The sequence below is a fragment of the Salmo trutta genome, unplaced genomic scaffold, assembly GCF_901001165.1.
Source record: "Salmo trutta unplaced genomic scaffold, fSalTru1.1, whole genome shotgun sequence".
Classification (NCBI taxonomy): Eukaryota; Metazoa; Chordata; class Actinopteri; order Salmoniformes; family Salmonidae; genus Salmo; species Salmo trutta.
Genome location: NW_021823115.1, coordinates 312,003 through 336,881, shown reverse-complemented (window position 1 = coordinate 336,881; position 24,879 = coordinate 312,003). Strand labels below are relative to the sequence as shown.

The 24,879-nt window shown below is 41.5% G+C and overlaps 1 protein-coding gene across 1 annotated transcript; it reads right to left on the bottom strand.

Annotated features, from left to right (window-relative positions):
- Window positions 1–6,202: 6,202 nt before the first annotated feature.
- On the bottom strand, window positions 6,203–14,952 carry LOC115189009 (iroquois-class homeodomain protein irx-4-A-like). The gene is made up of 5 exons (XM_029747831.1): window positions 14,574–14,952; window positions 13,775–14,026; window positions 11,475–11,581; window positions 9,526–9,836; window positions 6,203–7,217 (listed from the first exon to the last, which is right to left on the bottom strand). The coding sequence occupies exons 1-5, from the start codon at window positions 14,616–14,618 to the stop codon at window positions 6,547–6,549; spliced, it is 1,386 nt and encodes a 461-aa protein (XP_029603691.1). The 5' UTR covers window positions 14,619–14,952; the 3' UTR covers window positions 6,203–6,546.
- Window positions 14,953–24,879: the final 9,927 nt, after the last annotated feature.

Sequence of the window (24,879 nt, the reverse complement as noted above, 5' to 3'; positions counted from 1 at the left end):
TAACCCTATAACCATCTCATATCTAACCCTATACCATCTCATGATCTAACCATCTCATATCTAACCCTATAACCATCTCATATCTAACCCTATAACCATCTCATATCTAACCATCTCATATCTAACCATCTCATATCTACCATCTCATATCTAACCATCTCATATCTAACCCTATAACCATCTCATATCTAAACCCTATAACCATCTCATATCTAACCCTATAACCATCTCATATCTAACCATCTCATATCTAACCATCTCATATCTAACCATCTCATATCTAACCCTATAACCATCTCATATCTAACCCTATAACCATCTCATATCTAACCCTATAACCATCTCATATCTAACCATCTCATATCTAACCATCTCATATCTAACCATCTCATATCTAACCCTATAACCATCTCATATCTAACCATCTCATATCTAACCATCTCATATCTAACCATCTCATATCTAACCCTATAACCATCTCATATCTAACCATCTCATATCTAACCCTATAACCATCTGATATCTAACCATCTCATATCTAACCATCTCATATCTAACCCTATAACCATCTCATATCTAACCATCTCATATCTAACCATCTCATATCTAACCCTATAACCATCTCATATCTAACCCTATAACCATCTCATATCTATCCATCTCATATCTAACCATCTCATATCTAACCCTATAACCATCTCATATCTAACCCTATAACCATCTCATATCTAACCATCTCATATCTAACCCTATAACCATCTCATATCTAACCATCTCATATCTAACCCTATAACCATCTCATATCTAACCCTATAACCATCTCATATCTAACCATCTCATATCTAACCCTATAACCATCTCATATGTAACCATCTCATATCTAACCCTATAACCATCTCATATCTAACCCTATAACCATCTCATATCTAACCCTATAACCATCTCATATCTAACCATCTCATATCTAACCCTATAACCATCTCATATCTAACCATCTCATATCTAACCCTATAACCATCTGATATCTAACCCTATAACCATCTCATATCTAACCCTATAACCATCTGATATCTAACCCTATAACCATCTCATATCTAACCCTATAACCATCTCATATGTAACCATCTCATATCTAACCATCTCATATCTAACCCTATAACCATCTCATATCTAACCATCTCATATCTAACCCTATAACCATCTCATATCTAACCATCTCATATCTAACCATCTCATATCTAACCATCTCATATCTAACCCTATAACCATCTCATATCTAACCATCTCATATCTAACCCTATAACCATCTCATATCTAACCATCTCATATCTAACCATCTCATATCTAACCCTATAACCATCTCATATCTAACCCTATAACCATCTCATATCTAACCCTATAACCATCTCATATCTAACCATCTCATATCTAACCATCTCATATCTAACCATCTCATATCTAACCCTATAACCATCTCATATCTAACCATCTCATATCTAACCCTATAACCATCTCATATCTAACCCTATAACCATCTCATATCTAACCATCTCATATCTAACCCTATAACCATCTCATATCTAACCCTATAACCATCTCATATCTAACCATCTCATATCTAACCATCTCATATCTAACCATCTCATATCTAACCATCTCATATCTAACCCTATAACCATCTCATATCTAACCCTATAACCATCTCATATCTAACCCTATAACCATCTCATATCTAACCATCTCATATCTAACCATCTCATATCTAACCCTATAACCATCTCATATCTAACCCTATAACCATCTCATATCTAACCCTATAACCATCTCATATCTAACCATCTCATATCTAACCATCTCATATCTAACCATCTCATATCTACCCCTATAACCATCTCATATCTAACCATCTCATATCTAACCATCTCATATCTAACCATCTCATATCTAACCCTATAAACCATCTCATATCTAACCATCTCATATCTAACCCTATAACCATCTGATATCTAACCATCTCATATCTAACCATCTCATATCTAACCCTATAACCATCTCATATCTAACCATCTCATATCTAACCATCTCATATCTAACCCTATAACCATCTCATATCTAACCCTATAACCATCTCATATCTATCCATCTCATATCTAACCATCTCATATCTAACCCTATAACCATCTCATATCTAACCCTATAACCATCTCATATCTAACCATCTCATATCTAACCCTATAACCATCTCATATCTAACCATCTCATATCTAACCCTATAACCATCTCATATCTAACCCTATAACCATCTCATATCTAACCATCTCATATCTAACCCTATAACCATCTCATATGTAACCATCTCATATCTAACCCTATAACCATCTCATATCTAACCCTATAACCATCTCATATCTAACCCTATAACCATCTCATATCTAACCATCTCATATCTAACCCTATAACCATCTCATATCTAACCATCTCATATCTAACCCTATAACCATCTGATATCTAACCCTATAACCATCTCATATCTAACCCTATAACCATCTGATATCTAACCCTATAACCATCTCATATCTAACCCTATAACCATCTCATATCTAACCATCTCATATCTAACCCTATAACCATCTCATATCTAACCCTATAACCATCTCATATCTAACCATCTCATATCTAACCCTATAACCATCTCATATCTAACCATCTCATTTCTAACCCTATAACCAGCTAATATCTCCTTCCAGTTCATTCTATAGCCATCTCTAAATAAGGAACATGTTGACCAACTCATGGAGGACAGTCGAAGTGGAGGAAGTATTTGGGGGCTCTGATTATTCACCTCTGGGCCTTTGGAATGTGTTTATTGTGATGATCTGATTATTCACCTCTGGGTCTTTGGAATGTGTTTATTGTGATGATCTGATTATTCACCTCTGGGTCTTTGGAATGTGTTTATTGTGATGATCTGATTATTCACCTCTGGGTCTTTGGAATGTGTTTATTGTGATGATCTGATTATTCACCTCTGGGTCTTTGGAATGTGTTTATTGTGATGATCTGATTATTCACCTCTGGGTCTTTGGAATGTGTTTATTGTGATGATCTGATTATTCACCTCTGGGTCTTTGGAATGTGTTTATTGTGATGATCTGATTATTCACCTCTGGGTCTTTGGAATGTGTTTATTGTGATGATCTGATTATTCACCTCTGGGTCTTTGGAATGTGTTTATTGTGATGATCTGATTATTCACCTCTGGGTCTTTGGAATGTGTTTATTGTGATGATCTGATTATTCACCTCTGGGTCTTTGGAATGTGTTTATTGTGATGATCTGATTATTCACCTCTGGGTCTTTGGAATGTGTTTATTGTGATGATCTGATTATTCACCTCTGGGTCTTTGGAATGTGTTTATTGTGATGATCTGTGTGTTTTTTGGAGCAGTTGGAATCGCAGTCTTCCTCTTCATTAAATATTTTCTCAGACCCCTTTTTGCACACTTAATTCCAGAAAATCGAATTAATAGATTAAAAGGTCAATTAAAGTAGCAATCAATCAATCAATCAAATGAATTTATAAAGCCATTTTTACATCAGCCGATGTCACAAAGTGCTATACAGAAACACACTCATTATTGCGATTGTAATGATGTGTAAATATATTTATGACTGTCGTATTAATGTGATCTGTGTTCTCTGGGGAGACAGTGTGCTGGCGCAAACACTTCTGGACCTAATTTCCTGAATCCTGAGAATATTTTGAAACATTTTCATCATTAATACATCGTCCGATCTGTTTTTATTTGTACTCTATTCATACACATACAGCATATTATACAGCTATAAGAAACAGACGGGTCCTATTTGTTTCAGTTTTACACCACAGCGTCAGGGAATCAGTTGATCCTCAAATTAAGTGAATAAATCTCCTGGTCCGTAATTTATGTTGTCTACAAATTATCCTTGACATTGTGGTCTCAACTGTAATTACACTATAGATAAGAAATACATTATTTCAAACATCCACAATATAATATTTCTAAAAGGACCGTTTGCTTACTTGTGTACCTCAGACGTTAGATAGACCTACGGTATATGTCTGCTCTAATTCGTCCCTAATAATTTCTACATTCGATGATAAGCTATTTGATTATAATGTGTGTCTGGAGGCACCTTGGGCTTACATCTTATTTAAGTTTTAAACCTCTAATAGGTAACGTTTAAGTGTCGTTTAACTGGGGCTGCTCTTCTCCTCCGTCTTATTTCCCAGTTAATGTGTTGTGTCAAAGTCTATTACCTCTGCTGGACGGCGACGTCCCTTAAGTTGAAAAAAGCCTCTCGGAACCATCAGCAGAGGGCTGCAGGTCGATAAAGCTTTTAGATTTGGAGATGTTTTCTGGGAGCCCGTTTCCTGCGGCTAAGAGTTGTTAATGGAGCTGAAGGAATTATCTTATGACTCTGAGTCTGACAGTAGTTTATTTCCTGGGTCCTGCTCCCCTGTCGAAGCGGAATATGCTCCTGTCAAACCCGCTTAATGAAAAGCAACGCGTCGCTGATTACACTTTTATTTGGTCTCTATGTAGAAAGCAGCGCTGCTAATTTACCCTCCGCTCCTCTGTGTGTTTGAATTCGCTACGGATGAATGATTTGGTCTGCCTGTTAAAAAACACTTCCCTCTCTCCCCCTCTCTCTCTCTCGTTCTGCTGAAATAGAAAAGGGAAATAGCCACTTTGGTGAAAAAGTTCAGAAGAATTGTCCACGATATTATTATCTTACAAATATGAATTGATCTTTCAGTTTATCGGTGACCAATTGTAAAATCTGTAGCCTATTTTTTTATTTTATATTTGACATTAATCTCGAAAGCATCTTGTTTCCCATGTGCTCATTGAAATGAAGACATCGTACCTGTTTTAGTCCCTAAAATAAAATGAATAACATGCTTGTTAAATGTTGCCACCAAGTCATATTGCTGTTTCTTGTATTTCAGTTGCTATTGAATTGTAAAGGCCTGTTGTGTTTCGGTATAACGTCAACTTCTCTATCCTGCTACAATATCAATATGGTGCTGGAGGTAAAACTGGTCTGGCAGAACAAATAAAAACATCCAGACAGGATAAATACTTTGTCCAGCCGGCAGCTCTGTTCTCCTTGTTCCAGGGAAGATCTCAATCGTTTGGCTTCACATTAAAACGCCTCATCTCTCTCAGAGCAGCTTTCTCTCTGAGGGGCTCTTCCCCTCTCAGGCCCGCTGTCCCCCAGGAGCTCACACAGGCCATTACTGTCAAGTACCCTCCACTCTTTATTTTTGCCCTTTTATCTAGAACAACTAATTCAGGTTCCGTTGCCCTTTTCACTCCAAGACGTGTCTTCTGGTAAAGCCCTTCAGCAGGCGGCTGAGAGCACTCAGCATGGAGGGGTTCGTGTCTGGATGAAAACTTGACTCCAGATGATCTCGGCTGTTGCCAATATTAGCCGCCACATGGAATAAGTGAGCCCTCTTCCAGCTGGATCAGAGATCAAAGTTCATGTTTAGATGTCTCCATCATATTATCAGGAGGAGTGGAGATCGATAGTCTGACAGAGCTATGAAGGAATATATCCCAATTATAGGCTGTTTATGGCGGAGTAATAAGCAACATCTCCCGCCAGCTGGTATTAATGTTGAAGGCTCTCTCTCTCTCTCTCTCTCTCTTTCTCTCTCTCTCTCTCTCTCTCTCTCTCTCTCTCTCTCTCTCTCTCTCTCTCTCTCCCATCCCCCTGTCACTGTGAGAGAGGAGACGTTGACTGACTCAAAAACTACATTTATGATTATAGATTTAACTGCTTTAAAAAACATAACGTTTTATGTACTGTCAGTCATTATTGGCTTGAGTTCTGCGTGTTTGAAGAAATAGGTCCCTGTGAATAGGTCTATAAAGCAACACTTGCTAGAAAGATATGGTAAACATTATATTTCTCTACTTCGGACGATCTCTTAACGGCGACAAAAGCAAATTAAAAGATAGGATAAGCTAAAGATAAGTTCATGAAGACGGAAAGATCATTTTGTTATCGCAAATTCGAAAACGTTATAGCCTATAATTTCAGGACATTGGACAGCGACCAGCATTGACGCAATCTGAACACAATCTCATCAGAAACCGACGTTTTATTTGTGAACAAACTTGAAACACACTCCTTCAATTTTAGGAGACCTGGTGATTTGTGACTTTTTTCTTTCATCAGTGATACTCACAAACCATCGATTAATGACGGCTGCTTTTTAAAGAATGTTTAATATAAATTATTAACATCTGCATGCTATAAGAAAAATAATAATGTAAAAAAAAACATATTTATAATGTTAACTGTCAGTTATACATTTAGATACAGTAGATTGTAGGCAGGCCTACGTGCTTTTTAACGAAATAGCAATACGCTCCAACGAATCCTGTTTGGAAGTTTCACCAGTGAAATGCCAATATAATTACGTAAATATATCCTTGCAACAACAAAAAAAGTAACCCCCACAGAATAATAAAGTAAAGCAGGTTTGGTGTGTTAAGAGCAGAAGTGTTTGTTGACAGGTTTAGGGAAATTCATATTGTCCTTCGTGGAGTCTTGGTGCTGTAGAGACGGAAGTCCTTTGACGCTCCCAACAGAACGTTCCAGAGCGTCCGTCTCTAGTATCGAACCCTTGGTGGTCGGGGTCCATGAGACCGTGGTGTTGGTCAGGGCCTGGTTCAAAGTACTGTGTCTGAACAACGGGTCGTGGAAAACCCCATCCACCCAGTTTCTGAGAGTTGTAACGGGAGAGTCCTGCCGTCTGTCTAGAACCGTGATAGGGGAGGAGACGGCCGGAGAGGCGGGCAGGCCCGGCTGAGGCTGACACCTCAACATACAGGACGGGTACTCCGCCTGGTTCAGAGACGTGGCCGTCTGGGCCAACGACCATATCCGTGGTTTGCCGTCCAGTATCTGTTGTTGGTAACAAGCTTTCCCCTGCCGGCTGTCGCAGCCGTCTGGTGAGGTTTTAGTGAGCTGCTGCTCCCCGCCCAGGGACACGGGTATGCTGATCTTTAAAGATGTGTCCTTCAGATGCTCGTCCGAACAGTCAGTTGTCGTCATGTGAGTGTTCATGAGGTACCGGTGTTTGAGCTCGCACTCCGAGCTCTCTGATTCTATCAGGTCGAAGTCGTCCAGGTCACTCAGCGCGAGATCCTTATCTTTCTCTGGAAATTAACAGGCATGAGACATCAGCGATAAGAGGGGAATCAAACTCTAATAAAAGTATCACTGTTAATGTCATTTAAGCATTTAGCATCACATTATTGAAAGGAGCTTTGGCCTAGCAGATATGCCTATTCAAAGAAGTTGAGGTAGAAGTCCATGCAGTTTCATAGCACTTTGCATTACAGCAGAATAAATGGGTATTAACATGGTAACTAGATGTATGTGTATCTTGTGCATACAAGCTTTTGAGTTCACTTATTAATGTATCTAAAAAAACATCCTAAAGCAGCCCAAAGTTGTTTCATTTCCATTCGGCCATTAGGCCATTTCCATGATACATTTAGGTTCATACTTCCTCTGGTAAAGGACTATTCCACTGTTAATGTGATGCATAAAGGGCAGCAGGTAGCCTAGTGGTTAGAGTGGAGGGGCGGCAGGTATAGTGGTTAGAGTGGAGGGGCGGCAGGTAGCCTAGTGGTTAGAGTGGAGGGGCAGCAGGTAGCCTAGTGGTTAGAGTGGAGGGGCAGCAGGTAGCCTAGTGGTTAGAGTGGAGGGGCAGCAGGTAGCCTAGTGGTTAGAGTGGAGGGGCAGCAGGTAGCCTAGTGGTTAGAGTGGAGGGGCAGCAGGTAGCCTAGTGGTTAGAGTGGAGGGGCAGCAGGTAGCCTAGTGGTTAGAGTGGAGGGGCAGCAGGTAGCCTAGTGGTTAGAGTGGAGGGGCGGCAGGTATAGTGGTTAGAGTGGAGGGGTGGCAGGTAGCCTAGTGGTTAGAGTGGAGGGGCAGCAGGTAGCCTAGTGGTTAGAGTGGAAGGGCAGCAGGTAGCCTAGTGGTTAGAGTGGAGGGGCAGCAGGTAGCCTAGTGGTTAGAGTGGAGGGGCAGCAGGTAGCCTAGTGGTTAGAGTGGAGGGGCGGCAGGTAGCCTAGTGGTTAGAGTGGAGGGGCGGCAGGTAGCCTAGTGGTTAGAGTGGAGGGGTGGCAGGTAGCCTAGTGGTTAGAGTGGAGGGGCAGCAGGTAGCCTAGTGGTTAGAGTGGAGGGGCAGCAGGTAGCCTAGTGGTTAGAGTGTAGGGGCAGCAGGTAGCCTAGTGGTTAGAGTGGAGGGGCAGCAGGTAGCCTAGTGGTTAGAGTGGAGGGGCGGCAGGTATAGTGGTTAGAGTGGAGGGGTGGCAGGTAGCCTAGTGGTTAGAGTGGAGGGGCAGCAGGTAGCCTAGTGGTTAGAGTGGAGGGGCAGCAGGTAGCCTAGTGGTTAGAGTGGAGGGGCAGCAGGTAGCCTAGTGGTTAGAGTGGAGGGGCAGCAGGTAGCCTAGTGGTTAGAGTGGAGGGGCAGCAGGTAGCCTAATGGTTAGAGTGGAGGGGCAGCAGGTAGCCTAGTGGTTAGAGTGGAGGGGCAGCAGGTAGCCTAGTGGTTAGAGTGGAGGGGTGGCAGGTAGCCTAGTGGTTAGAGTGGAGGGGCAGCAGGTAGCCTAGTGGTTAGAGTGGAGGGGCGGCAGGTAGCCTAGTGGTTAGAGTGGAGGGGCAGCAGGTAGCCTAGTGGTTAGAGTGGAGGGGCAGCAGGTAGCCTAGTGGTTAGAGTGGAGGGGCAGCAGGTAGCCTAGTGGTTAGAGTGGAAGGGCGGCAGGTAGCCTAGTGGTTAGAGTGTAGGGGCAGCAGGTAGCCTAGTGGTTAGAGTGGAGGGGCGGCAGGTAGCCTAGTGGTTAGAGTGGAGGGGCAGCAGGTAGCCTAGTGGTTAGAGTGGAGGGACAGCAGGTAGCCTAGTGGTTAGAGTGTTGGACAAGAAACTGAAAGGTTGCTAGATTGAATCCCCGAGCTGACAAGGTAAACATCTGTCTTTCCGCCCCTGAACAAGGCAGTTAACCCACTGTTCCTAGGCCGTCATTGTAAATAAGAATTTGTTCTTAAATGACTTGCCTAGTTAAAAATAAAAATAAAGAACCAGGACTATTCACCTGTTAGTGTGTTACATAAAGAACCAGGACTATTCACCTGTTAGTGTGTTACATAAAGAACCAGGACTATTCACCTGTTAGTGTGTTACATAAAGAACCAGGACTATTCACCTGTTAGTGTGTTACATAAAGAACCAGGACTATTCACCTGTTAGTGTGTTACATAAAGAACCAGGACTATTCACCTGTTAGTGTGTTACATAAAGAACCAGGACTATTCACCTGTTAGTGTGTTACATAAAGAACCAGGACTATTCACCTGTTAGTGTGTTACATAAAGAACCAGGACTATTCACCTGTTAGTGTGTTACATAAAGAACCAGGACTATTCACCTGTTAGTGTGTTACATAAAGAACCAGGACTGACCATCATCGTTGTTCTCGCTGTTGATGTTCTCCTCCTGAGACGCCTCGTCATCCTCATCGTATCTCTTCTCATCAGAACACTTGTTCCTCGGAGGCCACGTCATCTTGTTCTCCTTCTTCAACCTCCTCCTGGCGTTGGCGAACCAGGTGGACACCTGCGTCAGGGTCATCTTAGTAATGATGGCCAACATGATCTTCTCTCCCTTAGTGGGGTAGGGGTTCTTCCTGTGCTCCTGTAGCCAGGCCTTCAGGGTGCTGGTGGTCTCTCGGGTGGCGTTCTTCCTCCTGGTCCCTCCGTCCATACAGCCATATCTAGTAGTGAAGATGTAGTTACAACAATGTCTCTTTGTAACAGTAGGCCTATATATCTATATATAGGGTCCTGTAGCAGAAGAGAGCCAAGAAAACTCCTTGTGTCCTGTCCATTAGAAATGCATAGTGTTGATTCATCCAGCAGTACACTGCAGCCCAACATACCTCCGGGGAGCTTTTACAAAAGAATAATGCCCCTATATGAGTGAGCTCAAGCCCTGCTAGGTGAGTAAACACAGGGCACCGCTAGGCTAGCTGTCTCTCCATCCAGAAGACTGACTGCTAGGTGAGTAAACACAGGGCACCGCTAGGCTAGCTTAGCTGTCTCTCCATCCAGAAGACTGACTGCTAGGTGAGTAAACACAGGGCACCGCTAGGCTAGCTTAGCTTTCTCTCCATCCAGAAGACTGACTGCTAGGTGAGTAAACACAGGGCACCGCTAGGCTAGCTTAGCTTTCTCTCCATCCAGAAGACTGACTGTTAGGTGAGTAAACACAGGGCACCACTAGGCTAGCTTAGCTGTCTCTCCATCCAGAAGACTGACTGTTAGGTGAGTAAACACAGGGCAGCGCTAGGCTAGCTTAGCTTTCTCTCCACCCAGAAGACTGACTGTTAGGTGAGTAAACACAGGGCAGCGCTAGGCTAGCTTAGCTTTCTCTCCACCCAGAAGACTGGGGAAAACAGACTGGAGAATTGTCTGATTGAGTGTAATGATGCAGCCCCAGGTGAAAGGGCCTAAAGCATTAGTGTAATATTCAGCACTCTGGGTTCTCCTTGAGGCTAAGCCCAGGGATATAACTATATCCAACTTCTCTAGTGGAGTTCATGTAAGCCTATTATACACTTCAATAAGAACAGTTTCAAGTTTGGCAACTCATCAACTAATCCTATGAATTTGATCAGGCATGATATTCCGAGACCATTTGGTAGCCAGTACTGTAATAGACAGGGGTTTTTCTAATAGTTGTTCATTTAGAGGTAAGGTGACTCGTGTCAGTGAACACACATATGAAGGATTGGGAAATGGGCTTCCATTTGACAGAACATTATTATGTGTGTATTGTTGCTAACTCATATTGGCACTTTGCAGAGTAGGATCACACAGATAAGTACATCATTATATTATATTACCACTATATTATTATTATTATTATTATTATAATATACAACATTATATTATATTATATTACCACTATATTATTATTATTATAATATACAACATTATATTATATTACCACTATATTATTATTATTATTATTATTATTATAATATACAACATTATATTATATTACCACTATATTATTATTACTATTATGAATATTATTATCATCATTATATTTGTATTATTGTTAATACTAATATTTATTATTATTATTATTATTATGATTGTTATTATTATTATTATTATTATTATGATTGTTATTATTATTATTATTATTATGATTGTTATTATTATTACTGTTATCATTATTGTTATTATTATGATTATGATTCTTATGGTGAATATTATGATTTGTATGATTACTATTATAATAACCATACCTGTCATATTAGTACTGTGCAAGTGTAAGGTCATAGGGGTAGTACACAGTTATTATTATTACTATTATAGTATTAATATTATTATAGTAACCATACCTGTCGTATTGATAATGTCCCAGAGTGGGGTCAATGGGGTAGTAAGCTGTAGCCTGGGTAATCCCTGCATGCGCGGGCACTGTTGCATCTTTGGTATCGAATGTCCCCTGCAACAAGACAAACTGTCAGTCAGGAAAACGTGACACTATTGACATTAATGGACTGTTATACTTATATATATATAATAACATGTATACTGTTTCTTAATAACATGTATACTGTTTCTTAATAACATGTAAACTGTTGCTTATTAACATGTATACTGTTTCATAATAACATGTAAACTGTTGCTTATTAACATGTATACTGTTTCTTATTAACATGTACACGGTTTCTGTTTCTTAATAACATGTATACTGTTTCTTAATAACATGTATACTGTTTCTTAATAACATGTATACTGTTTCTTATTAACATGTATACTGTTTCTTATTAACATGTATACTGTTTCTTAATAACATGTATACTGTTTCTTATTAACATGTATACTGTTTCTTATTAACATGTACACGGTTTCTGTTTCTTAATAACATGTAAACTGTTGCTTAATAACATGTATACTGTTTCTTAATAATTTCACTCATAAAGTCTAGTGTTCCCATTTCAACACACACAAACACAATAACAGTAACTAAACATGGTGTTCAATATCAAAGTCAAGTTATATCTGTGTTATTGTAGGCATTCTAACTAATGAATACAGGGAAACAATGACAGAGACATAATCGAGCACACTGCAGTATAAGTTGTAGTAACATTAAAAAAAAATCCATTCTTAACATAGGTGTCATATTGCAGTTCACAGTACATATTTTCACCTGACACTTTCACTTGCCAAACTCAACATTTTCATTAAAAGTTGCACTTGGCTATTCAGTCATAGCCTGCAGTTGTTTCACCGTGAAGACAGGTTTTGTGCATCAAGAACAGTCAGACCGTGTGCGTCCTGTGACTGTAGGCTATAGGCTATATATATACAGCTCTGTGACTGTAGGCTATATGCTATATAGATACAGCTCTGTGACTGTAGGCTATATGCTATATAGATACAGCTCTGTGACTGTAGGCTATATGCTATATAGATACAGCTCTGTGACTGTAGGCTATATGCTATATAGATACAGCTCTGTGACTGTAGGCTATAGGCTATATATATACAGCTCTGTGACTGTAGACTATATGCTATATAGATACAGATCTGTGACTGTAGGCTATATGCTATATAGATACAGCTCTGTGACTGTAGGCTATATGCTATATAGATACAGCTCTGTGACTGTAGGCTATAGGCTATATAGATACAGCTCTGTGACTGTAGGCTATATGCTATATAGATACAGCTCTGTGACTGTAGTCTATATGCTATATAGATACAGCTCTGTGACTGTAGGCTATATGCTATATAGATACAGCTCTGTGACTGTAGGTTACATGCTATATAGATACAGCTCTGTGACTGTAGGCTATAGGCTATATAGATACAGCTCTGTGACTGTAGGCTATATGCTATATAGATACAGCTCTGTGACTTTAGACTATATGCTATATAGATACAGCTTTGTGACTGTAGGCTATATGCTATATAGATACAGCTCTGTGACGGTAGATGATATGCTATATAGATACAGCTCTGTGACTGTAGGCTAAATGCTATATAGATACAGCTCTGTCACTGTAGGCTAAATGCTATATAGAGACAGCTCTGTGACTGTAGGCTATAGGCTATATATATACAGCTCTGTCACTGTAGGCTAAATGCTATATAGATACAGCTCTGTGACTGTAGGCTATAGGCTATATATATACAGCTCTGTCACTGTAGGCTAAATGCTATATAGATACAGCTCTGTGACTGTAGGCTATAGGCTATATAGATACAGCTCTGTGACTGTAGACTATATGCTATATAGATACAGCTCTGTGACTGTAGATGATATGCTATATAGATACAGTTCTGTGACTGTAGGCTATAGGCTATATAGATACAGCTCTGTGACTGTAGGCTATATGCTATATAGATACAGCTCTGTGACTGTAGGCTATATGCTATATAGATACAGCTCGGTGACTGTAGGCTATATGCTATATAGATACAGCTCTGTGACTGTAGGTTACATGCTATAGATACAGCTCTGTGACTATAGGCTATATGCTATATAGATACAGCTCTGTGACTGTAGGTTACATGCTATATAGATACAGCTCTGTGACTGTAGGTTACATGCTATAGATACAGCGTCACTGCCATAGAGAGATGAGTAGAATTATTATGATATCATACTATATTATAGTAACCATACCAGCGAGTAGAAAGCGGACGCGTCGGTTCCATAAGTAACGTAATTTCCATAGCCTTGACTCCCGGTGTACGGGTTCCCATACACCCCCAGAGCAGCTGCGGAGCTCAGCTCGTGCCTGGCGGTGGCCAACAACCGGCTCTCGTACACTGGGCAGTAGACCGGCGTCTGGGCGGAGGCGGTCACCCTGGAGTCAACGCTGCTTCTGCCGCTTGACTCGCAGCAAGTTGTCAAAGAGTTGGTTGTCATGAGGAACTGAAATGCAAGAACATAACAATTAATTTACAACGTACAGTGGGCAATTTTATTAAAGAATACCGTGAATAAGTGGTATTGATGTTTAGGCTAATTGCAAAACAACCCTTTATAATTAAAATATGTAAAATGTTTCCAGAATCCCCAAAAGACATGTTATGGATGATTGATAAAAGACACCAGTTAGTTGGGTTATCTATCCAGCCCCCGACACAACAGCACCGCACGTCCACAAAACAGGTCGGCATGTGGGATATCAGATGAAAAACATGGCACACGTTCCGAGGTTATTATCTGGCAAAAATCACTTCACGATAGGTCGGACTGCGCCTGGTCCTGGTTACCCTCCTTACCTTTACCGTTCAAAGAGCAGGTATCACGAGCCGTTTACGGTAACATAATACAATTCCGATACAGTGCATTAAGATACAATGCTGTCTCCTTTCTTGTTGAAAGTGAATCACATGATCAACATTTAATCAATATAAGAATCAATAGTGATGAAATCTGACCGAATATTCAGTTGATAAGCGAGAAGGTAACTTACTTGTGGTGCAGACGAGTAGGGATATCCGAATTGTGGATATGACATTGTGGAGAGGTCCCAATATCCGGAGATAAAGCGAGCCTGCAGGTCTCCTCGCTATAGTAACGTAGCCTTGCACTGTTTCAATGTACCAATTGATTGGTAAGCACAGGCAGTAGGCTGGAGGCTTATAGGGCGAGCCACACTACCATGTTTAATTTGTTAAAATGCCCCCCAAAACGACTCTCCAAAATGCGCCCTCTCTTTTCCCCTGGTCTTTTTAACTCTTCTAATGTGCAAATGAATTAAGACAGTGAAATATATTTGTCCAGATTGATGACTTTGATGTCAGAAATACATATTTTGCTTTATAAAAAAAAAAGTATTATAAAACACGTCCGCCCAGATGCAGGTTGTTTTAAACGCCAGTGCCTCTGACGTCAGAAGAACCCACTCAGTCTAGACTGAAACTTCAACATGCATTTCTGGGGAGAAACATCGAACCAGTAATATGGAGCGGGACAAAGACTTTGTGACATTTAACCGGATTGAAATTCAATGAATCAATGAACCCATGATTTTAATATACCATTCCTTATCTCAATGTATATCTAATAGGTGCAATTAAACATGTGAACCAGGAGGAACATGTCTGATTGTAATTATAATTACTCCCGTTAGTAATTATATAGTCCATTAATAAACATATACATATGGAGACTATTTCAATGTGGATAGTTCACAAAACAAACAGGGAGATTTGTAGTATTTTAACATCTTTGCCAATAATACACATAAATCTAGTGAACTTTAACGTTTTATTTGATCTCATCGTGGCCCCATCTTCACTTGGTTCCCTTGAGATTTGGTCATTATTTGGTTGACACCAATTAACATTGATTTCGATAAATGCCACTGTAATTACGTTCAACTTCATCTTCATAAAACGTTCAAATGTACGTTCAATCTCTGAAGAAGAAAAAAAAATGGTATCACACTTTCAGAATTTCCCTCTCGTGTTATTCTCCTCTTGGCAAAATGACAGAGTCGGCGTTTGCTCTCCGTTAATTTCCCAGACTGAAGCTCGAAGTCGTTTCTCCAATAACGTTAATGTGTGGAGTGTCAGCGGGCTGGGGGTGTGGTGCGGGGCTGGGTCTACTTTAAGGACGGTCTGGGTCTGCTCTGGGGCCGGGCTGGGTCTGGGTCTGGGGTCGGGCTGGGTCTGGGTCTGGGGTCGGGCTGGGTCTGCTCTGGGGCCGGGCTGGGTCTGCTCTGGGGTTGGGCTGGGTCTGCTCTGGGGCCGGGCTGGGTCTGCTCTGGGGTCGGGCTGGGTCTGCTCTGAGGCCGGGCTGGGTCTGTTCTGGGGTCGGGCTGGGTCTGCTCTGGGGCCGGGGTGGGTCTGCTCTGGGGCCGGGCTGGGTCTGCTCTGAGGCCGGGCTGGGTCTGCTCTGGGGTCGGGCTGGGTCTGCTCTGGGGCCGGGCTGGGTCTGGGTCTCAGCTGGGTGGGGTAGCGGACAGAGACGGGTTCCATGGTGTGCTGACTTGCTTAGAGAAGCCTGGGTTCAGACATGTGAATAGCCCGGGGGTCACACTCAAATTAATGATGATGTTCTCCTCTGTTCCCAGCTGGAACGCCAAGCCCTGGGTGACAGCTCGAGGAGGGTGATGGATGGCTACCTCGAGACCCGCCAACACAATATCATAGGCTACCCACAGCATAATTACCGCGCATCTACAGATGAAAGAACCTGTGCTCAAATTAAGTTAAGACTGTATGAGGCAAGTTTCTTGTGGAGTTTATAAACAGAGTGTTCTGTCGATCAATTGAATTAGTGTGACACCTCAGACCAAAACAGTCACATTTAACATTTACCGGGAACATGAGCGCCAGGTCAGAGGACGACACCGACCTGACAGGACTTTTCATTTGCATTAAACTGTAAATGACACCAGAAGCCACACTTAATTATTCAAACTTAATTATTCAAACATAATTATTCAAACATAATTATTCCAACTGTTTGGCGGCGTTTAATAAAAAAACAAAGTCATTGTTCAAATTCATTGCAAAATACATTTTAATCTCAACGAAATCAACTGGATAAACAAGCCAAGACTAAATACATATTAAACAAAATATTGGGCTTTAGGTCATTTTTGGGGCAAATTTTACATCACTTGGTTTTGACGACATGTTTCCGTTGATTTGAGAAACTGCAGGTTTTTGGACACACACACACACACACACACACACACACACACACACACACACACACACACACCTGGGGGTTCTTTCAAATTAATCTACCTTTGCCCTCATTGATATTTTAGTTTTCCAATTTTTTATTACGAATAATGACATCTAAAACTAACCTCGTTTTTCTGATTTCATAACCCATACTGTTTGCTTGGTTATTATAGTAAAATCTATTTAACCACATTAGATCATCTAAAACTTGGGCTTTGCTGTACTCATGTGTTCCACAATGGAAAAGACAGGGACGTTTGATGGACGTGTGCAGTAAACTGTATTGTCCAGGCGGCCTCTCCGTATCCATTTTCATTATCCTGCTAGTGTTATCACGTCCCTATGAAATATTTAGATGACCCAGTATATCCTTTTAGACCGGAATGAAGGCTGCTCAGAGGTTCATTCTGGTTTAGCGTTTAAAAAAGACAGCGCTCTTCTGTGACAGACGGCGTCCATTTAATGCAGAGCGGTATATGATTGTTATGAAGTGTACTTTAATGTACGACAATATGGTAACAGGCCTATTGGATGTACTGTATGTGAGGTTGGTTGGCAGTAGTTCATTGGAGTTTAAATGTAAATGATAATAGATCATTATCTATCAGTCTTATCATATAGTGAATAATGGCTTTAATCTTACTATATAAATGAAGACAGATATACGTATCTTATTTCGACAGCATCCATCACTCAGGACTCGCATTAATCACCTGAACTGCCTTCTCTGGAATTAATGGATTAGCGTTTATACAGTTTGTCATATCTGTTTTACTCTTAAATAAAACAATGCATATAAATAACATGTCATAATATTTATCTGCAAATTTGCGATGTTTCTGAGGGGGGAAAAACGTTTATTTGTTGTCAACTTGGTCTCAATGCTCTTATAAATGTATGTATTTGAGTGGATAGGTCTGTATATCCCGAGAGAGTGGACCTATCGTTGCGCTACTGTAATAATTGTTGAGTCTTGTTAAATGCATCGTTAACTTGAGTTTCCAGTTTCTATAACATTCAATTCATAAACCTGTCACTTGATAATTTCTCTGGTTGATTAATGACGCAGCCAGAACACTGGGAGAGCAGCGCAGTACAGGAGAACCTCGCTTCGACACCACGTCCCACTAGTGAGACTGACTATGAAACAATTTACAAAATGTTAATGTCACCATGACCGTCACTGTATCATGGAATTATTATACATATTGGGAAAAAAGATACCAAGATGCTCCTTTTATGAGGATAGATTGCAATTTACAGTAACATTCGTATATTCTTCGGACCAGTAAAGGTTAAACATTTAATTGGATCTCAATATGTCAATTAATCCAGGCAGGCCACCGGTGGGACAAGTCAGTATTCGTTAGCCATCCATGTTCTGAAGACGGGAGATGACGTGGAAAACCGGTAACTTGGGGCAACAGTTAGTGCTATTACTCTTAAAACTGGTTTGTGGACACAGTGGCGGATGTGTGTGAGCATCTGGTTCCAGCTGAAGTTTCTGTGTTCGACTCCAGCGACAGAACGTTATTTTTTATATTTTAGTTTTAAGCCTCAAACCTGAACCCTTACTTTAACCATTGAGTTAATGCCTAACCTAAAGAATTCGGAGTTAATGCCCAACCTAAAGAATTTGGAGTTAATGCCCAACCTAAAGAATTCGGAGTTAATGCCTAACCTAAAGAATTCGGAGTTAATGCCCAACCTAAAGAATTCGGAGTTAATGCCCAACCTAAAGAATTCGGAGTTAATGCCCAACCTAAAGAATTCGGAGTTAATGCCTAACCTAAAGAATTCGGAGTTAATGCCCAACCTAAAGAATTCGGAGTTAATGCCTAACCTAAAGAATTCGGAGTTAATGCCTAACCTAAAGAATTCGAAGTTAATGCCTAACCTAAAGAATTCGGAGTTAATGCCCAACCTTAAGAATTCGGAGTTAATGCCTAACCTAAAGAATTCGGAGTTAATGCCCAACCTAAAGAATTCAGAGTTAATGCCTAACCTAAAGAATTCGGAGTTAATGCCTAACCTAAAGAATTCGGAGTTAATGCCCAACCTAAAGAATTCGGAGTTAATGCCTAACCTAAAGAATTCGGAGTTAATGCCTAACCTAAAGAATTCGGAGTTAATGCCTAACCTAAAGAATTCGGAGTTAATGCCCAACCTTAAGAATTCGGAGTTAATGCCTAACCTAAAGAATTCGGAGTTAATGCCCAACCTAAAGAATTCGGAGTTATTGCCCAACCTAAAGAATTCGGAGTTAATGCCCAACCTAAAGAATTCGGAGTTAATGCCCAACCTAAAGAATTCGGAGTTATTGCCTAAACATATCATTGGAATGACACAGAAAAGAAACCAAACACTTCGACATTTGATGTTTGGAACAACTTCGCCATTTTATTAACATCTAATTCTGATGTGAGACTGAGAGCTTGTTGAATTAATCATACATTGTAATGCAATAAATCTATGCAACACTTAATTATAAAGTATTTCACTTGTATTAGTCTTGTAGATGCATACAAGTTTGAATGAGGGGCTGTTATGACTACGCTTTGGTGTAGAAACAACTCTATGACTCAGTCTGAAATGAATAAGATATTTTGTGTCTAATTTCACAGCAGTCCTCTTGAGTTTGGAGCTGAGCTGCCTGGGCCTTACTGAAGTAGCTAGAGGTGTTGAGGGACATCATACACATTCATTTAGTCAGTTTCAGTGGCTTGAGACCTCACCCTAATGTAAAGCTAAATGACTATTCTGAGACCTAACCCTAATGTAAAGCTAAATGACTATTCTGAGACCTAACCCTAATGTAAAGCTAAATGACTATTCTGAGGCCTAACCCTAATGTAAAGCTAAATGACTATTCTGAGACCTCACCCTAATGTAAAGCTAAATTACTATTCTGAGACCTAACCCTAATGTAAAGCTAAATGACTATTCTGAGACCTAACCCTAATGTGAAGCTAAATGACTATTCTGAGACCTCAATCTAATGTAAAGCTAAATGACTATTCTGAGACCTAACCCTAATGTAAAGCTAAATGACTATTCTGAGACCTAACCCTAATGTAAAGCTAAATGACTATTCTGAGACCTAATGTAAAGCTAAATGACTATTCTGAGGCCTAACCCTAATGTAAAGCTAAATGACTATTCTGAGACCTAATGTAAAGCTAAATGACTATTCTGAGGCCTAACCCTAATGTAAAGCTAAATGACTATTCTGAGACCTAACCCTAATGTAAAGCTAAATGACTATTCTGAGGCCTAACCCTAATGTAAAGCTAAATGACTATTCTGAGACCTAATGTAAAGCTAAATGACTATTCTGAGGCCTAACCCTAATGTAAAGCTAAATGACTATTCTGAGACCTAACCCTAATGTAAAGCTAAATGACTATTCTGAGGCCTAACCCTAATGTAAAGCTAAATGACTATTCTGAGACCTAACCCTAATGTAAAGCTAAATGACTATTCTGAGGCCTAACCCTAATGTAAAGCTAAATGACTATTCTGAGGCCTAACCCTAATGTAAAGCTAAATGACTATTCTGAGACCTAATGTAAAGCTAAATGACTAATCTGAGGCCTAACCCTAATGTAAAGCTAAATGACTATTCTGAGACCTAACCCTAATGTAAAGCTAAATGACTATTCTGAGACCTAACCCTAATGTAAAGCTAAATGACTATTCTGAGACCTAACCCTAATGTAAAGCTAAATGACTATTCTGAGACCTAACCCTAATGTAAAGCTAAATGACTATTCTGAGACCTAACCCTAATGTAAAGCTAAATGACTATTCTGAGGCCTAACCCTAATGTAAAGCTAAATGACTATTCTGAGACCTAATGTAAAGCTAAATGACTAATCTGAGGCCTAACCCTAATGTAAAGCTAAATGACTATTCTGAGACCTAATGTAAAGCTAAATGACTATTCTGAGACCTAACCCTAATGTAAAGCTAAATGACTATTCTGAGACCTAACCCTAATGTAAAGCTAAATGACTATTCTGAGACCTAACCCTAATGTAAAGCTAAATGACTATTCTGAGACCTCACTCTAATGTAAAGCTAAATGACTATTCTGAGACCTAACCCTAATGTAAAGCTAAATGACTATTCTGAGACCTAACCCTAATGTAAAGCTAAATGACTATTCTGAGACCTCACTCTAATGTAAAGCTAAATGACTATTCTGAGACCTCACTCTAATGTAAAGCTAAATGACTATTCTGAGACCTAACCCTAATGTAAAGCTAAATGACTATTCTGAGACCTAACCCTAATGTAAAGCTAAATGACTATTCTGAGACCTCACCCTAATGTAAAGCTAAATTACTATTCTGAGACCTAACTCGAACTTATGACTATTCTATGAAGATGCAGCGCTGAGCTGAATGTTAGAGGACAGGTGCAGTGGAAGGTTTGTACTCTGACAGTGTTAGCACTAATACCCTGGAGCTGGTCCCACGCTGGCCTATGGTAGGCCTGTCTCTCTGCTGTCTCAGTGCTGCCTCAGTGTTGTCTCATGGTCTCAGATCTAACAGAACAGGCTATCCAAGGTTAGAAATTCTGCTTGTGTGGTAAAACATTAGCCTGTGTAGTCTCTATGACCAAATTAAATATTGATCTCTTTATGACCAAATGGAATATTGATGGAATATTGATCTAAAGGTTACTGTTTTATTCCACTGTCACAGTGCAGGTGTTTGATGCAGTTTTGATGGTGCAGTTTCTTATGGATTTCATGTAAGTACTCAATCTCTGGATACAGTATAGGTATATACAATGTGCTAATGCATCAATGAACCTTCTTCAAAAGCTACATATACCAATTAATCTTTCTCCTCTTCACACACCCAGCAGGCATGTTGTCTGAATAGGACCCCTCAATCCCCCAGGCTGACTGGTAAACTGGCCCCAAGCCTCAGTCCCCCAGGCTGACTGGTAAACTGGCCCCAGGCCTCAGCCCCCCAGGCTGACTGGTAAACTGGCCCCAAGCCTCAGTCCCCCAGGCTGACTGGTAAACTGACCCCAAGCCTCAACCCCCCAGGCTGACTGGTAAACTGGCCCCAAGCCTCAGACCCCCAGGCTGACTGGTAAACTGGCCCCAAGCCTCAACTCCCCCAGGCTGACTGGTAAACTGTCCCCAAGCCTCAGTCCCCCAGGCTGACTGGTAAACTGTCCCCAAAGCCTCAGTCCCCCAGGCTGACTGGTAAACTGTCCCCAGGCCTCAGCCCCCCCAGGCTGACTGGTAAACTGGCCCCAAGCCTCAGGCCCCCAGGCTGACTGGTAAACTGGCAGGTGTTGGAAACAGCACATTCCAACTTTTCACAGTTAGCTACCAGAGGTTGGGGGGTTGAATGTATTGTAGTAAAGAAACAAACATGTATATTTAATTAACAGACTAATAGATCCAAGTGAATAATAGGAAACAATCAGTATATACATTCAGTTATCCACAGTGACTTACAGTTAGTGCATTCATCTTAATATAGCTAGGTGGGACAACAACTCTCAGTCATAGTAAGTGCATTTTCCATCAAAGCAAAGTGAGAGCTAGTAAGGGGAAGAAGGGGGGATTGAATTAGTGAGAGATAGTAAGGGGAAGAGGGGGTTTGAACTAGTGAGAGATAGTAAGGGGAAGAGGGGGGTTTGAATTAGTGAGAGCTAGTAAGGGGAAGAGGGGGGTTTGAATTAGTGAGAGATAGTAAGGGGAAGAAGGGGGATTGAATTAGTGAGAGATAGTAAGGGGAAGAAGGGGGATTGAATTAGTGAGAGATAGTAAGGGGAAGAGGGGGGATGGAATTAGTGAGAGATAGTAAGGAGAAGAGGGGGGATTGAATTAGTGAGAGATAGTAAGGGGAAGAGGGGGGATGGAATTAGTGAAAGCTAGTAAGGGGAAGAGGGGGGTTTGAATTAGTGAGAGATAGTAAGGGGAAGAAGGGGGTTTGAATTAGTGAGAGATAGTAAGGGGAAGAGGGGGGTTTGAATTAGTGAGAGCTAGTAAGGGGAAGAGGGGGGTTTGAATTAGTGAGAGCTAGTAAGGGGAAGAGGGGGGTTTGAATTAGTGAGAGATAGTAAGGGGAAGAAGGGGGATTGAATTAGTGAGAGATAGTAAGGGGAAGAAGGGGGATTGAATTAGTGAGAGATAGTAAGGGGAAGAGGGGGGATGGAATTAGTGAGAGATAGTAAGGAGAAGAGGGGGGTATTGAATTAGTGAGAGATAGTAAGGGGAAGAGGGGGGATGGAATTAGTGAAAGCTAGTAAGGGGAAGAGGGGGGTTTGAATTAGTGATAGATAGTAAGGGGAAGAAGGGGGTTTGAATTAGTGAGAGATAGTAAGGGGAAGAGGGGGGATTGAATTAGTGAGAGATAGTAAGGGGAAGGGGGGGATTGAATTAGTGAGAGATAGTAAGAAGAAGAGGGGGGATGGAATTAGTGAGAGATAGTAAGGGGAAGAGGGGGATTGAATTAGTGAGAGATAGTAAGGGGAAGAGGGGGGATGGAATTAGTGAGAGATAGTAAGGGGAAGAGGGGGGATTGAATTAGTGAGAGCTAGTAAGGGGAAGAGGGGTTTGAATTAGTGAGAGATAGTAAGGAGAAGAGGGGGGATTGAATTAGTGAGAGATAGTAAGGGGAAGAGGGGTTTGAATTAGTGAGAGATAGTAAGGAGAAGAGGGGGGATTGAATTAGTGAGAGATAGTAAGGGGAAGAGGGGGGATGGAATTAGTGAGAGATAGTAAGGAGAAGAGGGGGGATTGAATTAGTGAGAGCTAGTAAGGGGAAGAGGGGTTTGAATTAGTGAGAGATAGTAAGGAGAAGAGGGGGGATTGAATTAGTGAGAGATAGTAAGGAGAAGAGGGGATTGAATTAGTGAGAGATAGTAAGGAGAAGAGGGGGGATTGAATTAGTGAGAGATAGTAAGGGGAAGAGGGGGATTGAATTAGTGAGAGATAGTAAGGAGAAGAGGGGGGATTGAATTAGTGAGAGATAGTAAGGAGAAGAGGGGGGTTGAATTAGTGAGAGATAGTAAGGGGAAGTGGGGGGATTGAATTAGTGAGAGATAGTAAGGGGAAGGGGGATTGAATTAGTGAGAGATAGTAAGGGGAAGAGGGGGGATTGAATTAGTGAGAGATAGTAAGGGGAAGAGGGGGATTGAATTAGTGAGAGATAGTAAGGGGAAGGGGGATTGAATTAGTGAGAGATAGTAAGGAGAAGAGGGGGATTGAATTAGTGAGAGATAGTAAGGGGAAGAGGGGGGATTGAATTAGTGAGAGATAGTAAGGGGAAGAGGGGGATTGAATTAGTGAGAGATAGTAAGGGGCAGAGGGGGATTGAATTAGTGAGAGATAGTAAGGGGAAGAGGGGGTTTGAATTAGTGAGAGCTAGTAAGGGGAAGGGGGGGGTGTCTCATGGGTCTCATTCCGACGACAGCCGTTACAGAACTAACCGCCACCAAAGGACCAAGCAGCGTGGTCAGGACGAATGGACCTGGGAGGAGGTCCTAGATGGGAAAGGACCCTGGAGGCAGGCCGGGGAGTATCACCGTCCGAAGGAGATAGAAGCAGCGAGAGCAGAACGGCGACGTTACGAGGAATTAGCACGGCAACAACGGAAGCCCGAGAGGCAGCTCAAAAAAAAATTGTGGGGGGGCACACAGGGAGATTGGTAGAGTCAGGGTTGAGACAGGAGCCAACTCCCCATGCTTACCGTGGGGAGCGTGTGACCAGTCAGGCACCGTGTTATGCGGTGATGCGCACCATATCTCCGGTGCGCATTCACAGCCCGGTGCGCTCGTTGCCTGCGCCCCGCATTTGCTGGACTAAAGTGAGCATCCAGCCAGGACGGGTTGTGCCAGCCCTACGCTCCAGACCTCCAGTGCGCCTCCTCGGTCCAGTATATCCTGTGCTAGCTCCGCGCATCCAGTCTCCAGCGACGGTCCCCAGTCAGGAGCCTCCAGCGATGGTCCGCAGTCCAGAGCCTCCAGCGACGGTCCCCAGTCAGGAGCCTCCAGCATTAGTCCGCAGTCCAGAGCCTCCAGCGACGGTCCGCAGTCCAGAGCCTCCAG

Bases quoted from the DNA above. Each gene is read 5' to 3' on its own strand.
- LOC115189009 (XM_029747831.1), bottom strand. From the start codon at position 14,618: ATGTCATATCCACAATTCGGATATCCCTACTCGTCTGCACCACAA. The intron at 11,582-13,774 runs GTATGGTTACTA...GTCTTGTTGCAG, and splicing joins CGTCCGCTTTCTACTCGCTG to GGGACATTCGATACCAAAGA. The intron at 7,218-9,525 runs GTCAGTCCTGGT...GTTAATTTCCAG, and splicing joins CAGCGAGAACAACGATGATG to AGAAAGATAAGGATCTCGCG.